The sequence below is a fragment of the Microdochium trichocladiopsis genome, assembly GCF_020744255.1.
Source record: "Microdochium trichocladiopsis strain MPI-CAGE-CH-0230 chromosome Unknown B0I36scaffold_1, whole genome shotgun sequence".
Lineage (NCBI taxonomy): Eukaryota > Fungi > Ascomycota > Sordariomycetes > Xylariales > Microdochiaceae > Microdochium > Microdochium trichocladiopsis.
The window spans coordinates 273643-296379 of NW_025763544.1; the positions used below are offsets into that span (position 1 = coordinate 273643).

The 22737-nt window shown below is 58.1% G+C and overlaps 8 protein-coding genes across 8 annotated transcripts; 2 read left to right on the plus strand and 6 right to left on the minus strand.

Moving 5' to 3' along the window:
- Positions 1-465: 465 nt before the first annotated feature.
- Positions 466-1023, minus strand: B0I36DRAFT_343505 (uncharacterized protein; the record flags this gene model as incomplete). Its single annotated transcript, XM_046156167.1, has 1 exon — positions 466-1023. One exon carries the CDS (start codon positions 1021-1023, stop codon positions 466-468), a length of 558 nt encoding a protein of 185 aa, XP_046017700.1.
- Positions 1024-3055: 2032 nt separating this feature from the next.
- B0I36DRAFT_357048 (uncharacterized protein) lies at positions 3056-4117 on the minus strand (the record flags this gene model as incomplete). The annotated part of the gene is made up of 1 exon (XM_046157739.1): positions 3056-4117. The coding sequence occupies one exon, from the start codon at positions 4115-4117 to the stop codon at positions 3056-3058; it is 1062 nt and encodes a 353-aa protein (XP_046017701.1).
- A 1314-nt stretch (positions 4118-5431) lies between these two features.
- On the plus strand, positions 5432-6893 carry B0I36DRAFT_232981 (diacylglycerol kinase catalytic domain-containing protein; the record flags this gene model as incomplete). The annotated part of the gene is made up of 2 exons (XM_046149195.1): positions 5432-6475; positions 6549-6893. Coding segments are annotated over 2 exons (1389 nt in total), but the record flags the coding sequence as incomplete, so codon positions are not given.
- Positions 6894-7173: 280 nt separating this feature from the next.
- B0I36DRAFT_833 (nucleolar protein,Nop52-domain-containing protein) lies at positions 7174-8959 on the minus strand. Its single transcript, XM_046163420.1, has 2 exons — positions 8517-8959; positions 7174-8397 (listed from the first exon to the last, which is right to left on the minus strand). The coding sequence occupies exons 1-2, from the start codon at positions 8566-8568 to the stop codon at positions 7415-7417; spliced, it is 1035 nt and encodes a 344-aa protein (XP_046017703.1). The 5' UTR covers positions 8569-8959; the 3' UTR covers positions 7174-7414.
- Positions 8960-9215: 256 nt separating this feature from the next.
- On the minus strand, positions 9216-11579 carry B0I36DRAFT_309028 (uncharacterized protein). Its single transcript, XM_046152081.1, has 5 exons — positions 11269-11579; positions 10840-11202; positions 10593-10774; positions 10350-10530; positions 9216-10293 (listed from the first exon to the last, which is right to left on the minus strand). Exons 1-5 carry the CDS (start codon positions 11345-11347, stop codon positions 9482-9484), a joined length of 1617 nt encoding a protein of 538 aa, XP_046017704.1. The 5' UTR covers positions 11348-11579; the 3' UTR covers positions 9216-9481.
- Positions 11580-13778: 2199 nt separating this feature from the next.
- Positions 13779-15260, minus strand: B0I36DRAFT_225904 (aspartic peptidase domain-containing protein; the record flags this gene model as incomplete). Its single annotated transcript, XM_046149075.1, has 1 exon — positions 13779-15260. A coding segment is annotated over one exon (1482 nt), but the record flags the coding sequence as incomplete, so codon positions are not given.
- A 2416-nt stretch (positions 15261-17676) lies between these two features.
- Positions 17677-19725, plus strand: B0I36DRAFT_419219 (glycosyltransferase family 8 protein). The gene is made up of 2 exons (XM_046162125.1): positions 17677-18543; positions 18638-19725. Exons 1-2 carry the CDS (start codon positions 18000-18002, stop codon positions 19276-19278), a joined length of 1185 nt encoding a protein of 394 aa, XP_046017706.1. The 5' UTR covers positions 17677-17999; the 3' UTR covers positions 19279-19725.
- Positions 19726-19833: 108 nt separating this feature from the next.
- B0I36DRAFT_426297 (S-adenosyl-L-methionine-dependent methyltransferase) lies at positions 19834-21936 on the minus strand (the record flags this gene model as incomplete). The annotated part of the gene is made up of 3 exons (XM_046162387.1): positions 19834-20659; positions 20765-21267; positions 21344-21936. The coding sequence occupies 3 exons, from the start codon at positions 21934-21936 to the stop codon at positions 19950-19952; spliced, it is 1806 nt and encodes a 601-aa protein (XP_046017707.1). The 3' UTR covers positions 19834-19949.
- Between the last annotated feature and the right edge of the window lie 801 nt (positions 21937-22737).

Here is a 22737-nt window from a genome sequence, read left to right on the forward strand (position 1 = left end):
TCGCCGTTTGGGTTGTGGCTCGCAGGCGAAGCTCAACAACTACTCTATTGGAACACCAACGCCTTCAAGTGATTCTGTCACATCCCCCCCCCCCCCCCCATGGTGCACATCCAATCTGATGATAAAGACCAAGCAACATTTACTAATTGACTGTACTAAGTTGTATCTCATCTATTTTTTCATTGACATCGCGTTACTCGTTCGTGATCAGCATTCCACAGCGGGAAGTCCTGGAGCACCTATACCCAGAATACCCAGCTGAATGGCTCCCTTTTGGGTAGGAAACAGAAGAAAGGAAACCCATAAAACTCATGCTTCGTTATGATAATCCACAGTCTGTGTCCCGACGTCCGGGGTCCCCGCGGAGGAGGGGGGTGGGGGTGGTTGTCCATAGAGAAAGAAGGCGTAAAGGCGTGGACCAGTCGTCTATGACTGCTCCTTATGTTTGTGAGTCATGATAGACTGCTACTCCAGGGCCGGCCTAGGGCCGCGGCCAATGATCTTGCCAATCGTCGGCGAGCTGGCTGGAGGGCTGGGGTCCGTGGGCGTCGTGCCGGGCAGCGGGACGAGGCAGATGCCGATGCAGTCTGCGCCGCCGTTGTTGGGATCGCAGCTGTCGGTGGGATCGTCGTAGCACTGGAGGCCCGGCGGGCACTGAAGACCCAGGAAGCCGCGGCACTGCTTGACCCGCTTGGGCACGCAGATGCCGGCTCCGTCGCAGGTGATGCCGCAGCCGGGCACGCGGGGGTCGGACATGCATCGCGAGGACCTTGGGCAGGACTTTGAGCCGATCCCGGGGAGGAGCCCGCCGCAGGGCGGGTAGAAGCCGCTGTTGGGGTTGGGCTGGCTGGCGCCCGCAGCGACGCACTGCCCGATGCACCGCGTCAGGTCGGGGCATCCGGGGATGACGGGCACGCAGGTGGTCCCGGGCTGGGTGCAGGCGCCATACTTGTAGCCGCAGATGGTGGCGCTAGTGGTTGTTGCTGCCGCCAGAGCGGCGAGGGCAAGGCTGAGGCGGACCATGTTATGGTGTCTTGGTCTGCGGATGGATGGATATGTAGGGGAGAGGGTAGAGTGGTGTCTGTGGTTGCAATATCACACAAGGGACTTCCTCCAATGCCTCAAATTAATGTAATGTGACTAGGAATGGGCAATACGTGGATCCGGCTGCCTGGAAGAAGAGCAGAACAGCCTTCGATGAGTAAGTATATGATGGTTGTAGGAAGGACCGAGTGGAGCTCGAGATCGTTCCTACCGTTGTCTTATTGTGATGTGACTTGGAGATGCCTCCGATACCGTGAACAATAAAGTGCCGACTTTGTCTCTCTTTATATCCATGGTACTCTCACAGTCCTCGTAGCGCCTTCTTCTCGGACTCGATGGCCGAGATCTGTGGTGCGGGAAATGCCGATATGCCGCAACGTGGCTGCGAGAAGGTAGGTTTGCCCAAAGCCAAATCCCACTAACCACAATGCCAAGCTTCGCTCGTGGAGAAGGAGGAACATTCCAAGACCCCCGGGCTGAACCTTTTGCGCGACGCCACCCGCTCAGTGGTGGCTTGATATGGTGCGTGACCTCGGCTGTCCAATGCTTCAGCACACAGAACATGACCGAGACAAAGTCGAATCACTGGTCAAGATCACCAATGGGAAGGCTTGGGACTCACCAGAGACATCAACCAGTCTTACTGTGCTAGTTTTCACAGCCGCTCATGCAGATCATCTGCTCGCTACCGCGCGGATAGTCCCGTCGCTGCATGTCTTGGAAGCCCCACGGCCTGCAAGCGCTAACGCTTCTGCAGCCCCGGCTAAAAAGGAGGGTGACTGACAGCATGCAAGGGCAGGTCCTGCCGGCGAATTAGAGTTAGGCGGCCAAGGCCTTTGCGGGAGAACTGGGACACGAAGGTGAGCTCCGTGGCGGACGGCCTGGATCCAGCAGCAGAGCTCCGCCTCGCCTGCAAGCAGATGAATGTTCCCGATCCATCTCGCCGAGAATCGCTACTATCCTCAAGACTCCGTGGTATCGACCTAGAGCAAACACCGGGACTCTCACACCTAGGCAGGTGGCCAATGCAGGCGATCATACCAAGACGACGCTGGTCGTCTCGCTACGTCTGACCAGGCTCATGAATCAGTGAAATCTGCTGGTGATGACTTTCAGGTAGATCGAGCAGAAGACTATCAAGTACTGGCTCTGATGACCCCGCTGTGGCCTTGGAGGTCTCTCCCGCTGGCTGTTGAACCACTTGTGTTGCGCTATCGAGCCAATCGAGATCTCAGCTTCTGACCTCAGCAACGTATCACCAGGTGTGTCGTATCCTTCCGCCCGCGTAGCAATCATGCCGACATGACTGTCTTGGCCAGCTCCACCGCGCATGCGGCCCTGCGGGCCTGGCGAGTTCAGGTGACTCGCGAAATCTTGCAGCCACCGGGTGTTTGCATTGTTGCCATAGATTGCCCATCAAGTTACATAAAACCTCGGAGCTCGGAGCTCTCGCCCTGTAGCTCGACAGCCACACCTTGAATTCTCCCAAAGCCGCCTGGTCGAGACCACCTGGATAGATCGCTCTGGACGTGGCGACTCCTCCGGATCGGGAAAGAACGCCAGGATGAATTCGGGTGACCCAGTCGATAAGGTTTCCGCTATGCGATGAAACACGTGGGAAAGCACTCTCGAGGTAGGCGGTTAGCTGCGGAGAATAATGGTGCTGTGAACGTTTCGAGCTCTCCTGCCACGTTTTGCTACCCCGGGTTGTCGTGGTGCTGAAGGTCTGGAACACGGAAGACGAGGAACTATGATCTGTCCTAGGGTTTATGCCTTAGTCAGAGGACTTTTTGGATTGTCTAGGAACCCTCATGTCTCATGACACACCCGAGAGAGGACTTTGAGACAGTGTGTGTCAGTGGGGGGATAGTGACACGCGAAGGACCTTTTCAGCTGCAGAAAAGAGGACTTTCCTCGACAAAAAGTCCCAGCCAAGCCTTCTGATAACCAAGGCAGAGCATCACAGGCGGCACGCGAAGATGAATCCAGCTGCTTCCAGCTTGCAACGTCGTCAATGATCAAATACGACGCGCACCTCAAACTGATGCCACAACGGCGCACTACCGCCGTCCTTGTCCACAAGGTCCGCCTCGGACGGCTGCGGGAACGTAATGGTCCCTGCTTCGTGGTCCATGACTCTCTTTACCAGCCTCGACTGCACGTCCAACTTGCTGATTCTCGCCTTCCACTCGGGCCGTGCAGCAACCTCGTCCCACATGTCCTGCCAGCTCTGCACATCGTGCCTGTACATGTGACTAAAGTGCTTCTGGCTCTTGCGCAGGAAATGTCCCGGCTGGGCGTTGCCGACCTGTCCTCCCAAGATCAGGGCCGGGCCAGACTTTGCGTCCGCGGGGATGTCCTTGCGCAGGAGCCGCAGGCAGCGGTCCGCGACGGCCTTTTGCTGCTCGAGCGGAAACAGGTGGAACACGGTCGTGATGTGCAGGATGCTGACCTTGTCGTGCAGCTGGGTGAGCTTGTCCCGGGCGATGTCCTCCGGGGAGGTGAGCAGCATGTTCCCCGGGCAGAGGAAGTGGTCGCGGGAGAGCCTCCCTTCGTCCTGGAACAGCTCGAAGCCGTGGTCGATGAGCACCCGGGACACGTCGCTGGCGTAGATGCGCGCCGGGTCCGCGCCGTCGTAGATGAGCTTGCGGACGTCCTGGCCGAAGCACGTGCCGACGTCGAGGAAGATTGGGGCGTCACCTCTGTCATCTGCTATTTGCTGCTGCTGGCCCGTCTGATCGCCCTCGGGTCCGCCGCCGCCGTGATGTTCGGGCTCTGCCGGAGCGGAGCCGGCAGACTGGGGCGGCCGGAGGAGGAGTGGCGCGAGGACGTGCTCCGTGTAGGCCGGGTGCGCGGCGAGGTCGAGTCCGAGGTAGCGGAAGTTGCCTATGCATGGGTACGGGCAGTGCGTGTATGCGGCATCACGGATGCGTATGATGTGCGCGGCCTGCTGGGCGGGCGGGATCCCCGAGTAGTGGGTGAGGATGTCGGAGAAGAGCTTGGGGACGACGCTGAGGTCGCGTTGGACGTGTGTCACGTAGGACTTGGCGTCTGGCATGGACGGGTCCGCCATTGTGGCTCTGACGTCTTTCTGTCTTTGTTTACCTGGGCGTGAATGCTCGAGAGAAGTGAACTTGGAAGGTACACAGAGAGGGGGAAGATGAGGTTGATGGCTGCTAGCCCGTGAGGGGTTCTGTGCATACGCGTACGCAAGCTCCGTGGGCAAACACGTCATCTCGAGGCTCTCAATCAAATGGCTGCAAATATTCACCCCGCCATTGACATCGGGGGATCGCCGGCTAGTGTGCATTCTATGTAAGTCTCCTGACTCTTATGATTACTGCGTTTTGAACAAGAGAGGCCACAGTCGTGGAGATGCTGGGGTCGAGATTGCCCGATATTGTCACCACCTCAGCGACGCTGTGTCTAGCATCCGTGATACCGTTACCCTATGCTCTCCCAAGCCGTCAGCAAGAGGCACACCAGTCCGTCCAAGGCAATATGAAAAGGCTGGCCCTGCGGCAATCACCCACGAAGCCCCCGGCGTGTTTCCATGTGACATGTTACCCCTCTCTCTGTCCCGCCATCAACGCCGATTCATGCGTGACCACCGGGAGCCGAGGTTGGCCAACGTGAGACGATGCAATGGGCGGGATGCGAAGCAAGTCGACAGCTGGTCGGCCAATGTCTGGTGAGGACTTTTGGGATAGCCTTTGTGAGGGCATCTAAAGTGCGGGGAAAGCGAAGTGTACATGTCGAATGGATATCAAAAGATTGCCGGGAATGCAGACCACCACCCCCTGGTCGGTGATTAGCGGCAGCCAGGCCGGCCGCCGGCGTGGTTCCTGGCGGCAGGGGTCTCGCAGGGGCTCGGCGTGGATCCGCGATCCGCGTATTCCGTCAAACCAAGCAACCAATTGGTCCATCTCCACGAGCTGGCAGAGACAACCGCGGTGCAGACAACAATTGCTCGCACGGGCGTCATCCTCGCCTCCTCCTCCTCTTCCTCCCCTTATCGACCATTAATCGCATACATATCCATCAGATCTGAACCCAGCAACACCTCGACGACGCCCTCACCCGTGGTCAGGCACCCCAAACAAACATCACCAGAGACAGTTGCCCGCCATGGCGAAGCAGTGGGCGTCCACCGGCCCAATTGACGTCGAGACCAGCCCAGACAGCGTCCTCAACCTTGGCAAGGGCGTGTCGCTCGTCTTCTGGGACGTCTCGCTCATCGTCAAAGGTCCGTATTGCAGCGCTGATCCCCATCCCCATCGAGGCGTCTCGCCGCCGAGAGGACAACCATGCTAACCCCCGTTCCTCACCAACAGACAGAGCCCAGGCAAAGCGCCACCGCAACAAGAGCTGCGGCTTCGCCAGCGGCAACAGCCCGAACCAGCTCGCGATCCCTTTCTACAACATTCTCTGGGCCGAGGTCACTACCAATGCGTCCTCTTCTGCAATCACAATCGACTACGCTCTGCCGACGTCCGCGAAGCACGTCCGCCCAGAGAAGCTCACATACCCGCTAGGCGACGTCCCCGTGCCAGACGCCACAAAATGGACAGAGGTCCTCCTCGCCAAGGCCTACGGCAACTCGCAGCGCCGCAAGCGCGCCAAGGCCATCGTCAACCCTCACGCCGGGCCCGGAGGCGCCGACAAGATCTGGGACCGCGAGGTGCGGCCCCTTTTCGAGGCGGCGCGCATGCCCCTCGACGTCTCGCGCACGACGTATACCGGCGAGGCCATCACGATCTGCGAGCAGCTCGACATCTCCCAGTTCGACGTGGTGATCCCGTGCTCCGGCGACGGCCTGCCGTACGAGGTTTTCAACGGGCTCGGCAAGCGGCCCGACGCGCGCAAGGCCCTGAGCGACCTCGCCGTCGCCCACATCCCCTGCGGCAGCGGCAACGGGATGACCTGCAACCTGTACGGCTCCCCGCCGAGCCCGAGCCTCGCGGCGCTGGGCATCGTCAAGGGCGTGCGCGGCAAGATGGACCTCATGAGCGTGACGCAGGGCGACCGGCGGATGCTCAGCTTCCTGAGCCAGAGCCTGGGCATCATTGCCGAGAGCGACCTGGGCACCGAGAACATGCGCTGGATGGGCGCGACGCGGTTCGATGTCGGCGTGGTGCAGCGCATCTTTAGCAAAAAGGTGTACCCGTGCGAGGTGGCCGTCAAGGTCGAGATTGCCGACAAGCACGCCATCAAGGCGCACTACAAGCGGGTGCGGACCCAGGAGGAGGCCACACTGGCGGCCCTGGCCAATGGCGAAGACGTGGGCGGCGGCAGCGAGAAGCACGTGCTCGAAGAGCAGTGGGAGGGCGAGGGCTTGCCGCCGCTTAAGTACGGCACGATCAACGACAAGGTGCCCGAAGACTGGGAGCAGACGACATACGAGAAGATGGGCAACTTTTACAACGGCAATGTAAGTTCAAAACGCGGTCGCCCGTCTCTGCTTTCTTCTTTTGTCACTCACCAGTCTAATCGCGATCGCACAGATGGCATGGATGGCGCCAGCTGCCAATTTCTTCCCAGCTGCCTGCATCAACGACGGGCTCATGGACCTGGTGTACAACGATGGCGACCTGTCGGCCTCCAAGTACATCACCCTCATGACGGCTGTTGAGAGCGGCAAGTTCTTTGATAACCCGCACATGACGTACCGCAAGATCTCGGCGTACCGCATCACCCCGCGCGCCCAGACCCACGGGTACATCAGCATCGATGGCGAGAAGGTCCCCTTTGAGCCCTTCCAGGTTGAGATTCACCCCGGCCTGGCCACCGTGCTGAGCAAGACGGGCCGATACGAGGCACCCGGACCGAACGGGTGGGAGCAGGCGTAGAAGCGTGGCGGGAGCAGGCTTGGACAGGATCGAGAGTGGTTGCACGAGGATGGGCTGGGATTACCATGCTCCGCTGGAGTGGACGGCCGGGCACCTTATGAGCTGCAGGAACTGCGAGCTCTGCAATATGTAAATAATTTGGCGAGGCCTAGCAGTGAGAGAGAGAGAGAGATACCCCCTTTGTCAACACGTACTAATTTGGAGCAATATGGCGTTTTGCTTGTGTAGGTGGACTCAGCAAGTGTCTCTACAATTACTCGGAGCCGTTGTGATTCGGTGATCATGTAGTCAAAGTGGGTGTTCATTGTTGAACTCGCGAAGCGTCATCTCATGAATCCGGTCAACAGCGGGAACAAAACACCCGTAACTCATTATTTCTCTATCCCATGTCTTTGACGCTTTCCATGTTTCAATGGCGCATTGCCGACCAACGGCTGTGTACGTGAGTACAGCATTGAGAAGATAACCTCGCCGGCTTTTACATTTCAAGCACGATCAAACGCGAAGCCGTCAACGTCTCTCTAATCATCGAATCCACCCCAACCGTCTTCCTCATCGGCCGCACCACCCTCACCCATCTCCTCGTCGTCCTCCTCATCCTCGCCGCCTTGATTCCAAGGCAGGCGCTCGTCGGCGAGCGACTCCTTGGCCCGCGCCCGCACGGGCTTGCTGGGCGACTTGTGCTGCGCGTCGACCAGCTCGCGCAGGGCGTCGAGGAGGTATGACGTCTTTGGCTCCTCTGTGCTGCTGGACTCTTCCTCCGCCTCCGCCTCCTCGGACACGGCGGCTGCAACAACAAGACCAGCCTTCTCCGCCTCGTCGACCCAGAGATCCAGCACATGCAGCCTCAAGCCCACGGGGACCTTGGCGAGGTCTCCCGACTGCTCAAACGCCCACTCGCGGAATAACCCGACCAGGGCGGCCTGCCTTGTCCTGCTTGCGCTGTCCGAGTCTGTGATGTCGTCCTCTGCCTCCTCGTCCTGCTGAGACGCCTTTGTTTTCCTCTTCGTATTCGTCGCCGCAGCCTCCTTCTTCTTCTTCTGTGTCTTGTTCTTCTTCGCCGCCTTCGCCTTAGCACCCGCAGAGGACGCGGTGGTAGCCCAGACCAGCGACGCCGCAAACATCCGCCTGACCAACAACAAGAACTTCTCCAGCCTCAGCACGTCAATCGACGTCCACTCGCGCGCAATCGTCTCCCAAAACGCCGCGAGCCAGCCAATCACCACCTTGACCTCGACACTACTCTCCTCCTTGTCGCCGCCGCTATTGTTGCCTGCGGCTCCGGAGACGTCGGCCCTCCGCGCCGCAGAGGCAATCACGTCCACCAGGCCCGCCAGCTCGGCGCACAGGTTCTGCTGCGGGACGGGGCGGTCGCACATCCACAGCGAGTAGTACAGGCCCTTCCAGAGCTTGAGGTTGTCCGTGTGTGAGAGGCGCGCGGTCGACGCCGAGGCCGAGAGGAACGTGCGCAGCGTCTCGAGCGCCGAGGTGCGGATCTTGCGGTCTGGTTTCATTTTGCGTCGAGTTAGCTCTCACTCACTCTCTCTCACATTCTCTCTCTCCCTCCCTCCCTCGCTCTTTCTAGTCCTCTTTTGCTTTCCTCCGGGGTGACCTAGGACCTACCACTGGAAGCCAGGTGCTTGATAAACGGCATGCTCTGCGTGTCTGCCGCCATTTTTGCGAAAAGAGATTCGAGCGACTCCCGTGTGTGTGTGTGTGTGTGTGGCTGGATGTCTATGGATATCTTTCGCGCGCGCGCGACGCAAGGCAAGGCGAACTGGGCACGGAGATTCTTGTGTGTGTCGTCCAGCAGACCTTTCCGATACGGCCTGCTCTACTCGATGTTCTCTTCGTCGCTATTTCCGGGTCCGGATCGATTGTCGCAGGAGATGCACGGCTCTTTTCTTTTTCTTTTTTCCCCCAAGATTTAGCCTCGAGTATGTTACAAGTCCCGGCGCAGCGAGCGTTCTGGTCCGACTGTGACTGTCCGTGTCGCAAATGTTGGCGTTCAGTCGAAATGTCCGGTGCAGGCAGGACGGGAAGTCTTGCAGCAGCGAAAAAGTCCCCTGGCGATTGGCCATGCGCAGAACCTCTAGCAAAGCTTCGGGGACCCGTCCCCGCGACCGATAACAAAATTTTAGTGGAGCCCTCGGCGCCAAAACTCCTTATCCAGGCTTATCAGCTCGGACTAACCCGCCCAGCTCGCGCATGAGATGGCCTCCCGGATTTAAGCGTTGCTCTATTCACAATGCAATTTCCCAGTAGAGGCATTCCCGAGCTTATCTATGGGCACAATTGCAAGCCAGGCATACCAAACTTGAAGTCATTAAATCATTGAATTGTGTGCATCTCCCGGCGCCGCGCGAAGTCAGCCGCGTCATAAGCTGACCAGCAAATACCCTGATTTGCGGGTAGTATCAAGTACATGGGTAAACTACAGGGCTGATCCGAAGGATCTCTTTTTCGTAAAGTCATGAAAGCATCGCTACTTCTTCCACTTCCCCACCTTATCGTCCCCGTATCCATCATATCACAGCGTGACTCGTAGAGTCTATTGTTGAGAAAGCGCTGGCAAATGTCAAAAACATTTACAACTCGACCTTGTCCTGGACCTTCTGCTTGGCAGCAGTAGAGCCGGCGCCGACCTGGTCAACAACCCACTGGTATGCGCCCTTAACGCTCTCGCCCAGCTTGGCAAACGCGGTGCCAGAGGGGCTCGAGGTGCCGTACTTGAAGTAAGTGGACTGCTTGCGGGCTAGAGCCTTGAGCTGGTTCAAGGTCGAGCCCTGGGGAACGGGAACGCCGTAGCTGTCGAGGTAGGCCTTGAGCTCGCTCTCGCTCCAGGTGTCGAAAACATTGGACTTGGCGGCCTCGGTGGCCAAGGCGAGGTAGTTGGTGGCAGATGCGTAGCTGTCACCACCAGCGCTAGAAGCCGAGGCGTACGCAGATTGCGCGGCAGCGAGCAGCTCGTCACGGGTGGCACCACTGCTCTCGCTGATCTTCTTGCCGGCCTCGTTACCACTGCTGGCGAGATAAGCCTTGAGCTTCTCGTAAGAAAGGTCGTCCCAGGTCCATGCGTTGAACCCGGAAGCGGCCTTGTGAGCGTTCTTGCGGACCAGAGCACGGAGCTCGTCGGTCTTGGATGCCTGGGGGACAGGGATGCCACGGGCATCGAGGTAAGCCTTGAGTCTGCTATCGGACCAGGTGGAGACAGCCTCGTCGAAAGCCTCCTGGGCAGCCAGGCTCGCATCGTTGGTGGCCTTGGCGTACTGGTTGCCGGCCTTGCTGGTAGCAGCGCCAAAAGCACTGGCGGCGGTGCTGCCCACGGTGTCACCGAGGAGAGCAGCACGGCGCTTGCGGACGAGGGCACGCAGCTCGTTGGTCTTGGTGCCTTGAGGGACTGTGAGAAAGCTGTTAGCCTTTAGAGTTGCTTCCAGTCGTGTAAAGTCCACTCACCGTTGATTCCGTTCTTGTCGGCAAACTCCTTGAGCTGGGACTCGCTCCAGGCGTCAATAATCTTGTCGGTGAGAGTAGCATAGGCGGCATTGGCACTGGCGGAAGCCGAGGCCGCCTGGTCCTGGGCCTTCAAGTAGGCGATGCGCGAGTTGCGGCGAACCGACGCAATGAGCTTGTCACGCTGCGGAGGCTGTTAGTCAACTGCGATGCCTTTCATCCAAACGCATGTGACTAAGAACTTACAGTGGTAGGCTGGGGAGCAGGGAAGCCGTGGGTATCGAGCCATTCCTTGAGATCAGACTCGCTCCAGGATTCGTAGAGCCAGTTGCCAGGGTAGGCGGCCGCCTCGCCGGCCTTCTTGGCTACAGCCTCGTAGTTGGAACGGGCCTTCTGGAGGAGGGTGTCACGGTTGCGCGGTTGGGGGACTGGAGATTACAGGTTAGCCACATGCTGCGCCGCAGTGTTAATTTGCCAAGGGTTCCGTATTTACCAGGAATGTTGTGCTTGTCGCAGAAGGCTTTGAGAGAGCTGTCGGTCCAGGTATCGAGGATCCAATCGCGGGCGTTACTCCAGGCGGACTGAGCCTTGTCCTCGGTCTCGTACCAGCTGTTCTGGACCTGCGAGACGAGGGCGTCCTTGTTCTCGACCGCAGCGTTCTTGGTCTCGATGCCGCGGGCCTTGAGATAAGCAGCCAGGCTGTCGGTATCCCAGTTCTTGTAAGGCGAGACCGCATAAGCGTCCCAGTTGTCTTGGATGATCTTCTCGAGATCCTTGCGGTCAGCCGGGGTAGGGTAGGGAATGTCGTGGTCCGACAGCCAGCGCTCGAGTTCCGTCTCGTGCCACTTGTTGTATGCTGGAGATGTGTGTGTTAGCACGATGGCCGTGAGATGGCTTTTGTCCCTGGTTTTCTACAACTCACCAGCCTTGCTGAACCAGCTGCTGCTGGCGACAGCATTGGTCGCCAGCGCGAGGGAGACGACGGTTGTCAACAACCTCATTGTGACGTGAGCTGTGTGTGAGCTGTGTCTGATGAATGAACCGCGTTGCTATGGTCAGAGTACCGCTTTGTGTGAGCTTGGAAGAGCTACAAAGCCTTGATCTCGAGTGCCCAGAATGTATGTGGGTATGAAAGATGTGTGTGTGAGAGGCAAAGACAGCGGCAGGAATAGTGCGGCAGGTTGAGTTTTGTGTGCGCCGTGGCAGGTCGAGACTCGTGTGCTTTTCCCGAGCTGGTGTGGAGAGACATGGCGTCGAGGCAGGCAGGGACGCAGGCATCCGGTGGCTCCAGAAATGCATCACGTCACTGTGTTGTTTGTGCACAGTCATCAGCTCGCCGCGTTTGCTCCTGCCCTGCCTTGGCCACTTCACAACGACTGGAGCTCCATTAAGGTTGCCCACAATACTCTATTGCCGCAAGTAGCCTCTACCCGTTTTTGCTCGGCCCATAACGTTCTCGTGGCTCACGAGCAATTCCCATGCCTTCTGGAGCGAACTCTCTGACACGCCGTCTAGCGATCCTCGAGCAGTCATGCTGCTGCGGGCAGAGTAAAGCCTACGCCTAGCTACACTTTGGTCTCCAACCCAACTCTTCTCGCTGCTTTCTCATCCTGCTACCACAAAGTCCTGGCCTTAGCTTCAGCCACAGTAAGTCCTCAATACTTGAAGCAAAATGCTCGATGGGCAAACATTGTGCCAGCCCAGCATCACGTTTCCATCCAATGACGTAACCACGTCACCCTTTGGGGCTCAAGCTCCCTCGCAGAAAGCGGGGAAGCGAACCTGGCACACCACGCAAGCTGCCAGATGAGCAGCGCCAGCGCCCAAAGCTACAAGGCCCGCAAGCCTGGTGCACAAGCACGAGCTTTTTCCTCCCATCGCCAGCAAGCTGTGAATTGATGCATCTCGATCGCCGCAGCCGTGGGGTGTCTGACTTAGCTCTTTCGTCACTGCCCAGGTGCGTTTCGATATTAAGGTGGGGAAGGACAAGGCCAGGGAGCCTGTCAGTGGTCGATCAGCCGCACGACATGGGTGGGCCGGGCAGAATGCTCCGGTGATGTCATGGTCCCTTACAGGACCACCACCATTGCCTGCTCTACCTGGGGAGCTGGACATCTGTAACCGAACAGGGTCAACGGGCGCTCCTCGACGACCATGATGTTGAAGAGGCCCGGAACAAGGGTGGCATCCAGTGCTACTGGGGAACACGCAAGTGTCTAGAATGTGCCCTCCGTGAATCTACGGAAAGCCAAGGAAGCCAACACGCCAGGGCGAGCATCTTGGAAATCTACTTTAGGACCTCAAGCACCTTTTGAATGTCACCCCCGCAAGAGTTTGAATAGAAGAATTACCGGCCTTGGCTGCTGCTGGAGACGCAAGGGCCCGATATACATACTCGTGCCGCGCACGGACGGACGACCTAGATATGAGTTTCTCCACGACAGTCTCATCCGAGACTATATCGTCCTGTATCATACTCGAATGCTTGTTAACATACAAAACGCGCAGTGCGCATGTATCCAGTCATGCTGGCATATTATCCATTGCACAGAAATGGGAACGCTGATCCCAGCACTAGGGTTGTTCCATGCAGAAAGCAGAATACGTGACCTCCAAGAGCTGACTGCAAACAACACTTAATGCTCACCACCCAAGTGGAGACTTTATGTGTCCGAAAATTAGGGTCTGGTAGTGAGTGGCTTTGGCACAGGTCATCACAGAAAACTGGCTGGAAACGACGCAATCTCGAGAACAAATAAATTGGTATCGTGTGTAAACGTGAGCAAACCAAATGATCTGAAGCACCTTCCGCAATGCCCAGATACTGGTATTGAAAGACAGAACGCCTGAAACTCCAGCTGTTTATATCCCTATGACATGGCAGTTTTGTTGAAATTTCTCTCTTTTACAATGCCCTGCACTTTCCTCAGGACTGTCATCTTTGAATGCCTCTGGCAACGGCTAGTGGTGCGGCCCATTCTGACCATAGCCGTTGTGGCCAGACTGTGTGCTGTCATACGTCCCAGTCGCAGTGTTGGCATAGCCGGATTGTGGGCTGCCGTATGTCTGTGCTGGCGAGGCTGCCGGGTGATTGCCCAGCAGGCTGGGGTTGTAATGGTCTTGGGAGCCCGGAAGCTCAGATGGCGTGTGGCCAACCAGCTCAGATGGGGTATTGCCAACCGCGCCGAGTTCTTGTGGAGGTTGCTGATACGGCTGGTGTTGGTAAGGGTATTGCCCGTAGCCCTGGTAGCCCTGCGTGCCGTACGGGCTCTGCATAGACGCTTCCGGCGAGCCCGGCTGGTTCTTGACAGGCTGGTAATAGCCGCCGTGAGGAGACTGCTGGTACTGCTGCGGGGGAATGGGCTTCTCGCCATGGCCAGCCTCGGCCGCACTGCCAGCACCTGCGGCGGCAGCGCGCTCCGCCTTGTCCTTCTTGTGGCGGCGCCAGAAGAAAACCGCAAGGCCGATGATGGCCAGCGCGCCGATCGCTATGCCGACGCCCATACCAGCCGTGGCACCAGTGGACAATCCAGTGCTACCCGTGTTCGCGGGAGTGGTATTGTTTCCTTCATTGACAGGGCTGACTGATTGCCCCGAATTGACGTCGTCGGTAGTGAGTGCCTTCCATGATCCCGACCACGACTCCTTCCAGTCGTTCTGGCTGGGCTTGATCGTGTTCTCGTCCTTGCCAAGCTCAATAACGCTGGCTGACGGCACATTGGGACCTGGGGCTTGTGCCAGCCACCATGTCTCCTTGCCCCAGTTAGCGCCTATGAATGCATCCTGGAGAAAGGCGCGGCCTAGAGTGTACGAGTCGGATCCGGTAAAGCAGGGGAAGTATGGCGTGTCGCTGCTAACCAGCGGTTGCTGCAGAGTCAGGTTTAGATGTCTGAAGGGGACCGATATCGTGACGTTCTTGGTGTTCGAGCCGGCGAGGAAGGTGAATCGCAGGGCAGACGCTGAGCTGACGATCTGCGAGTACTTGACATCGTCTGTGTTCCATGTGTATAGGCCTAGCTTCTTGTTGAACTTGACTGGGAGATGACTGGCCAGCGCGTCGCACGTCGACTTAGGAAACGTCAAGTAAGGGGAGCATCCGTCAACCTTGACATCGATGCCGCCGGAGGAGATCGAGTTGTTGCCAGCCGCAAGGAGCCCACCAAGAGATGTGAAGTTCCAGGGAGACTGGCCATCGAGGACATCGATGGAGATGTCCTTGAGACTCAAGGTCGAGTGCGTGCTGCCCTCGCCCGTGAGCACATCACCCACGATCCGGTTCTGATCATAACCGCCAAAGTAGAATGAACCCTTGATTGGCGGGTTGACTGAGCCGATGTGCATGCCGAAGGAGTTGGACTTGATGCTACCTTTGGCTGAGAGGTAGCCGGGAATCAAGCTGGCATTGACAGCAGGACCGAAATCGTTGGAAAACGTCTGGTTGATCGTGCCGGGGGCACCATAGCCCATGCAGCCGACCGTAAGGGGATACGCGTCACCGCCAGGATATTGTGCAAAAGCATTGCTGACCAGAGCCATAGACACGTTGGCAACGGTGACATCTCCGATGTTCCAGTAGTCCACCCATGACTTTGCCTTGCCACCAATAATGTTGACCCCGTTCATGAAGTTGGACCCTGGAGCATACTGGATGAAGGCATCGGAGCCCGACTGCTCAAGCTGCGACTGTGCCGAGTTGTAGAGACCAGCCTGGCTACCGTAGCAGGGCAGACTCTTGTTTTGGTTGCAGTAATCACTAGTGAGCAGGTAGCTGGCGAATTCGGCACCGGGATACATGGCGATCGGTTGTTGTGTGCTGAAGCCGATATCAATCTCGACAGCCGGCCACGGTCCATCGGGACCATATGTCGACCCGGACCATGTCAAAGCAATAGGCTCTGCCGTCACAGACGAGAGGAGGAAGAGGTACGGAAGTAGCGACAATGGCAGACGAGGTGCCACAGTGGACGCCATGGTCGTTGGTGTGCCTATCGTGGCGCTTGCTGGGTGAATGGGGCTCTTCCAGACCAGAACAAAAAAAAAACCCAAAACAAACGAGCGTCGTGGGTTGTCGGTGGACGTTGAATCCAACTGGAGGTCTAGAGTCGATCTTCGCCCTGGCGGAAGGGACGGGGAGGAAGGCGAGTTGTTCAGGTCAAAGAGTGAAACGAAGAACAGGAATCACGCGGGACGAGAGACAGGCAGGCAGGCAGGCAGGCAGGATTGGGAGAGGATCGGAGCCGAGAGGAAGAAATGTCAGGTATACCCCGGCTGGGCGAGTGGGCGGCCAAGCTTGCCATCTGCTCTGGTCTGACATGATAAGGCTCGGTGCGTCTAGTGCTTCTCCATCAAGCACGCGCGTGGATCAGGGATGGCCTGCAAATTTCCATAATTGGACTTGCAGCCAGGGCTGGGCTCGGCGCGAGCCTAGTCGGGGCCGCCCCAGCCATGAAAACCAGCAGGGCTGTGCTGAGCAGCGCTGAGCAGGTCGACCAGGCGCCTGGAGCCCGACGGGGAGGAAGCAGAGAGGCGGGTGTTGTGCATCTGGCCTGGCCCCTGGAGCGAGAGCGAGCCCACGCCCTGCCGCGCAACTTCTCAAAACGGCGGCCTGGCAGCGGCCGAGTATCTGTGCGACATGCTCTCGAAGCTCACGGCTGGGATCCGTCCGACCTTGTTTTGCACTGTCTGATTGCCTTCCTCAAAGATCGTTTGCAGTCTTGCTCGAGAGTGCAGTGCCTACCCGCAGACTCAGGGGTCGTCCTCGTCGTCAAGAGCCATCCATGTCGCAGCTAGAGGGCCCGAAGGATTGACAGCCCTGTCGTTTTCGACGAGGGCTGTCTCGAGTCTGTGACGGGTGCGGCGGGCGGGCGACGGGAGTGGCTGGCGGTGAGGTGACAGGGCGGTCGAGGGGATTGGACGGGGGCGTTGGAGGAGGCGCCTGGCGTCAGTTTCAAGATCGTCGGCGTCCAATCTCCCTCGCTCCCCACAGCCTCGCAGACTATGCTCAGCTGGGCCTGGCGGCGGCCCCGCTTGTCAGCATTTAGCCCCGCGACCCTGGTCTCACAGTATCATTATACCTGTCTGCGTACACAAGGAAGCTGGATGGGATCGTCGCAAGGCAGAGAGCGTGGCTAGGCCGGCTCGTCACAGCAGGAAGTCAGGCGTCTCTGTGCGCAATCTGGCCAGGCGAATTGGCTGGCTGTTGGAGCGACTGAGGTCGGTGGCCCGCCGAAAAACAATTTGGAGGCACCGCAGGCTGGCCATCGGAATAAACTCCGTCTAGGGCTGTGCCTGGGGCCCAACAGCTGGAGATTCGGCCCTGCGAGCAAACTCGTAGCCGCAGGAGCCTGCAGCACGGGACGCAGAGACACAGGGTGGTGCATGCTGCAACGTGCGCGCGTGTATGGGGCACCCGGCAACAGTACCCAAAATTACGCTACCTTGCAACCCTCCAGCAACGCTCCCAAGGGGAACCGTCCGGCAGCCTACAGACCAGTTCGACAAAGAGTAATGAAGGCCTAAGATGTGGCAATGGGCGGTTACACAGCTTGATCCTGACCAGTCCGCAAGAGCAACGCCTATTGGCGTGGTATATTTGCCACGTTCTGGAGGCAGTCTGACATCTCTCTTTGCCCGCCGCCGCGGTGGAGTGGCGAGGCTTAGCTCCCAAAAATAGCCCACCACCTACACGCCTTCGTCTTGCCATGGGCGATTGTATCTTCCGACGGCCAGGGCCAATCGTCGATGACGCGCGCGTGTGAGGTCCGGAGCACTTCTTTGCATTCATGGGCTGCGGCATCAGCTCACTCAGTCAATCAAGTTTCTCCTTGTGGTTGCCCACCGGCTTGTCTTCTGCATCTCCGACATCGAACTTCGGAGTCTTCGCCCGGGACGTTGGTCCCGCCATGCTGAGCGAAGTTCTCCAGGAGCATCTCCAAGAGCACCTGGGCATGTCCACCACTCCACTCAGAGCCAGGGCCGCTCCCGTGAGCGCCAACGCTAGGTTGTGTCTGACAAGAGAAACACTACGGAGTATTAGTGCCAACCTTGCGTGGTCGTGCGCGGGCATTGTTCAAAGGTTGCTGCTTAGCGCTGCCGTCGGCTGCGAGGTGTCAAGTGCCCCGCGTGGCTTGCCTGGCTCGCCTGGTAATGGCGCTTTGGGGCATCCAGAATGACTCCTGACAATCATTGTGCTCAGTGCTGGATACACTAGGGTCTGGCGAATAGTAGAGCCCCAATCCAGGCGTGGGCCGGCTTTGCCATAACCACAATACTCCCCGGGAGTGGATGCTGTGTTCCCCTGCTTACCATGTACTAAGGTAGCCTGCCGGTTACAGCGTGCGTGGCCCCCTTGGGCACCATAGTATTCTGCCTCCACTGCCTGCTGCACGGCAGCCTTGGTGCATAGCGGTGCATGCGTCCAGGGCAGCCTTGTCTGTCCACAACGCCAGCACACCATCTTTAATCTGCGCAGCGTCGTCACCACCCCGGCACGCTCTCGATTTTGACGGCAGTCAAACACCCTCGCCACAGCAGAGCTCCAAATGACCTGGTGATTCTCTCGCCCTTACATCCCACGAACTCCCTTCGACTCCATTACCGATCAGTCATCATACATCATCACCTGGAGCCGCCCGCATTGCCTGCCACGCCGCCATGGCGCCCTTCTCCGCAGCCTGGGCCTCGCTCACCGGCTACAGCGCCGTCCCAAAGACCGAGACGTCAGGCTCCGAGTCGACCTCCTCGCTGAACCGTCCGACACTAGCCCAGATCCTCGCCTCGAAACAGGTCCGCTACGCCGCCTCCATCACCGCCGTCGTGGGCGTGTTCTACCTCGCCTTCCACAACTATGACCGCCTGCCGTCCCTCGACGACCTGCGCGGAGGCGCCGCCTCGTCCAGCTCAAACTGCGCGCCGGCCGTCGTGCCGCCATACAACGAGAACAGCGTCGACTGGTCGCGCTTCGCATACACCCAATATGTCACCAACAAGCAGTACCTGTGCAACTCGGTCATGATCTTCGAGACCCTGCACCGCCTCGGCAGCAAGGCCGACCGCGTCATGATGTACCCAGAGTCCATGATGGACCCGGCCGAGAAAAACCCGACAAACGAGGAGGGCAAGCTCATTGCCAAGGCCCGCGACGAGTACAAAGTCAAGCTGCAGCCCGTGTCCGTGCAGAGGCGGGCCGGTGGTGATGGTAAGTCTGCAACAAGATCCGCAACTGCCTTTCCCCACTGTCCGTGATGAGTGGGAAAGTTGGAGCTGACAGATGTTCCCCGTGTCGCAAACAGCAACCTGGGCCGAGTCCTTTACCAAGCTGCTCGCGTTCAACCAGACCCAGTACGACCGCGTCGTCAACGTCGACTCGGACGGCACGATCTTGCAGGTCATGGACGAGCTGTTCCTGATGCCCCCTTGCCCGGTCGCCATGCCTCGAGCATACTGGCTGTTCCCGGACAACAAGATCCTCTCTTCGCAGCTGATGCTGGTGCAGCCGAGCGCGGTCGAGTTTGACCGCATCCTGAAGAAGATGGACACGGCGGGCCGGGACGACTACGACATGGAGATTGTCAACCAGCTCTACGCGGACAGCGCCATGATCCTCCCGCACCGGCCGTACGACCTGCTCACCGGCGAGTTCCGCTCCAAGGACGAGGACCACTACAAGTACCTCGGCACGGACCGCGAGGCCTGGGACCCCGTGGCCGTCTTCAACGAGGCCAAGTTCCTGCACTTCTCCGACTGGCCCGTCCCCAAGCCCTGGATCCCCAGCACCTCGATGCGCGAGCAGCATCAGCCCGCCTGCGTCACCGACAAGCAGACCGGCGCAGAGGACTGCACGGCCCGCACGCTGTGGAATGGGTTCTACAAGGACTTTGAGACGCGGCGCGCCGACGTGTGCAAGACTTCGTCGAAGAAGGCGAGGAGGTGAGGCGGCTGGGTGGTGGTCGTGGGTTCTGGGATGACAATTGGAGGAAGTGGAAATGAAGGATTGACGTGGGCTCGAATTTCAGTTATTTTTTCATCCCCCCAAGAAGGGAGCAACAATTTCTGTTGAAAAAGTGCATGGGCCCTCGTTGGTGCTTTTTTGGGCGTTGCCAAACATTTCTTGTAAAATGCTGTGATACCAGTTTCAAGAAAGCAAGCCATATCTTTGTATCGACTGGATCGATTTTTCTTTCCAAGGGACGCCCTCCCCATGACTAATGAATACCATTATTGACGAGGAAGAGAGCAAAAGTATTGCATGGCTTTATGTACGTGCGTTGTGTGCGGGGAGACATCTCATATCTTTGTGTGTGTGAAAATCAGTACGCACAGATTCAGCACGCCTGCCTTTGCCCATTGTGCCCTATCTGGATGGACGGACTTCCGTGGGTCACATCAAGATGTTTGATTGAGCGCGCGCGAGAACTATATATTTTGATTTGCTGTCGTTGGAAACCACTCCCCCTCGACGGAGATGTATTAGTAGACTCGTAAAGAGGACCGCGGTACTAAGTTAAAGTCAAGGAGAGCTGCAAAGATGATATATACACGGGAAAAGAAAAAAGAAATGAAAAGAAACGAAAAACAAGTGCATGTCTTCTCTTTCTTTCTCGCTTAGCCTTGCCACGCCCAGCCGCGCATTCTCCGTGTCATGTTTTTGAGCATTGGCGAGAGGCGAGATGCCATCGGCATTGATAGGGAGGATCGGACCACGGAGTCTGGCGAGGGCGAAGGTGGAGATGGCTTGGTGGGAGCGATAGTTCGTGATGCCGTGAAGGCTGTTGGTGACGAGGACGAAGACGGTGATGATGGTGAAGACGTAGGTATAGACGTCGCTGCGGTAGAAGCCATGGACGGGGCAGCTGAGAAAGCAGAATTGTCCGAGCCTGCCGAGGAGGCTGACACGGGAGACCAGGCGTCAGCCGTGGACGACGTCGGAGATGGAGGAGCGGCAGAAGAAGAAGAAGCGGCGGCGGCTGTATCAGCGAAGACCGCGCGGCCCTCGCCCGAATCCAGGACACACTCGATGACGCACAGGCTCTCGGACCGGCCGCTGCGATCCCGGTGGACGCCGACCACCCGTAGGCCGGCCTCGCTTGCGAGCTGCCGCCACTTGTCTAGGCTGCGCTGCTTGCCGCCTAGGGAGAGCATGATCATGTCCATTGCCGACATGCGGACGCTGGGCGGGTCTTCCATGACGTCCTCCTGGATCAGGAGCCTGCTTTCCCGGGGGCACATGCTCGAGGCAATGACGCGCAGCATGTTGCGTGCTATGCCGTCAGGGAAGTTGAAAAGGCAGCGCCGGATGAAGTAGACGTAGGCACCTAATGAAGACAAGAAAGAGAGGTCAGCAATGGGGATTTGTAAATAAAATCTGCTTGACGTCTAGCAGAAAACGTTTCAAACTGAAAGGGCTGCCGCAGACTGACCTTTGATGGGCTGCTCGTTGTGAAAATCAATGACCATCTTGGACACGTCTCGCAACCCCGGGTCGTCCATGGCCTTGACCTTGCCGACCACCCCGGCGCGGTCCTGAAGGACGAAGCGCGAGGGCTGCAGGTCCGGGTTCTCTACCATTATGGCCTTGCTGGCCTGGCCCATGCCGCCGCCCACGTCGACAAAGACCGCTCTCTGGCCGCTCGCTGGGAAGCCTGCCGACAATGGGGTTTCGGGGCTCTCCTGCTTCACACGCTCTGCCAGCCAGCTAAAGTCGTAGATCCCGGCACTCGGCATGTTGATCTCCATCGCCCGCATCTGGCGGCCGAAGCGCTCCATGCGCTCCGGGTCCTTCTCCAGGATACTGTAGTAGGTATCTTCCGGCATGCCGTACGCAAAAGTGCTGGGAACATGGTTCATGGTCTGAGGTTCCTTGCGTCCATATGTCTGGAAGAAGCGAGGTTCCTGTGCAAACGGCACCATGCAAACCTCCCAGCTGCGAGATGATTGTTAGCACTTCTTGCTTTTATGCCAATGAAGAGAGACAAGACGGTGATGACGGAGATACTTACAAAAGCTGGCACCGCTTCCCGACGGACTCTCCCTCTCTCAACTCCAAAGACTTTGCAGTGTGGGCAACTGAGTGCGTACTGGTCTGCGCAAGCACCCCATGGGAGACGAGCACTCCAGCAAGTCTCCTGACAAGTGCCTCGTCGGCGTCCACTAGCGCGGCCAGTTCACTAAGTGACATTTCGGCCCCTTCTCCTACAGGAATCTTATCGAAAGCCTTCCACGTGCTGAACAACTGGCGGGCTGTGAACAAAGCACATTGAGTCATCATCTCTGAGGCCTGGTCATCCGCTGGTGAGGCTGCCATTTCTTTCGAGATACGGCTCAGCTCTGTTGTGAAGACCTTTTCCTCGATACTGTTGGGCTCAGGGTCCACACGTTCGAACTCGAGTAATGCTCGAGAGTACTGGCCGTGGAGATCCTTGAACCGTGCCGCCCGCTGGTTCCTGGGACGTGGGGAAGGGTGCTGAAGGCTGAAGGCGAGTGCTTCGGGCCCGGCCACGACTGCGGCACTGGCGCTGCTCAAAGCTCTCTTGAGCAAGCCGTCCACTCTTGCTCTACGCAAAAGCGAAAAGGGCCAGCCTTGCGTGGCCATGGCTGGGGACTGCGGAGAAGATTGTAGAGAAGCTGTTACGGATGAAGGTTTGATGTTAGTCCGTGAGTATGTGCATGTGTGTGTGTGAAGAGATCAACACTCTGGGAAAGTCCCGTGGCTCAGGTTTGGGTCGCCCGACTTACACATAAAGGGCGATTCTTAGCACTATTAGAGTTGGGACCAGAAGACTGGATCTGAGGGTAAGACACCACAAAATTGGCGCCGATACTCGTGACGCTACTGTCGATCTAGCGTCGCCAGCTGCTAGCTACGCACCTGGGCACGTAAGCTGATCTGAGTGTGACAGCAACGGCGGTGGAGTTTGCCGGTGAAACCTGCCGCAGCCCTTGGCTAGCCGAGTCTAGTCTGGAGCTATTGGTGGTCTTGTGCGGAGGTTGCCTTAGTGAGCAGTGAGTCTGACATCTAGGAGGAATCGAAAGGACCGAGGCAGCGTGCCAAAGGACGAAAGGATGGGAGTGCTCGACATGACTTAAAAGAACGCGCCAGATGTCGTCGCTGGAGAAAGTGGTGGCACAAAGTAAGGGAAAGTTCTCCCGGAGACTTTGTAGCGGAGTGGCCTGACGCATTGTCGATGGTACTTGGACATTGCAATTGCCAAGGCAAGAGACTCAATCTCTTCCTCGGCGAGTTGCAAGCATATGGAACATTGTTGGTCAGCCACGAGGCTTCCTGTCCTGGACGACTCGGAGGTGGCAAGGATGTGCCTTGTCCAGATGCAGGGATTAGTTCAGGCGCACGCGGGATGAGTGGGAAATAGCAAACAAGACGGCCTCGATTCCT

Bases quoted from the DNA above. Each gene is read 5' to 3' on its own strand.
- B0I36DRAFT_833 (XM_046163420.1), bottom strand. From the start codon at position 8,568: ATGGCGGCAGACACGCAGAGCATGCCGTTTATCAAGCACCTGGCTTCC. The intron at 8,398-8,516 runs GTAGGTCCTAGG...AAATGAAACCAG, and splicing joins CAAGCACCTGGCTTCCAGTG to ACCGCAAGATCCGCACCTCG.
- B0I36DRAFT_309028 (XM_046152081.1), bottom strand. From the start codon at position 11,347: ATGAGGTTGTTGACAACCGTCGTCTCCCTCGCGCTGGCGACCAATGCT. The intron at 11,203-11,268 runs GTGAGTTGTAGA...ACACATCTCCAG, and splicing joins CAGCTGGTTCAGCAAGGCTG to CATACAACAAGTGGCACGAG. The intron at 10,294-10,349 runs GTGAGTGGACTT...GCTTTCTCACAG, and splicing joins CGACAAGAACGGAATCAACG to TCCCTCAAGGCACCAAGACC.
- B0I36DRAFT_419219 (XM_046162125.1), top strand. From the start codon at position 18,000: ATGGCGCCCTTCTCCGCAGCCTGGGCCTCGCTCACCGGCTACAGCGCC. The intron at 18,544-18,637 runs GTAAGTCTGCAA...TGTCGCAAACAG, and splicing joins GAGGCGGGCCGGTGGTGATG to CAACCTGGGCCGAGTCCTTT.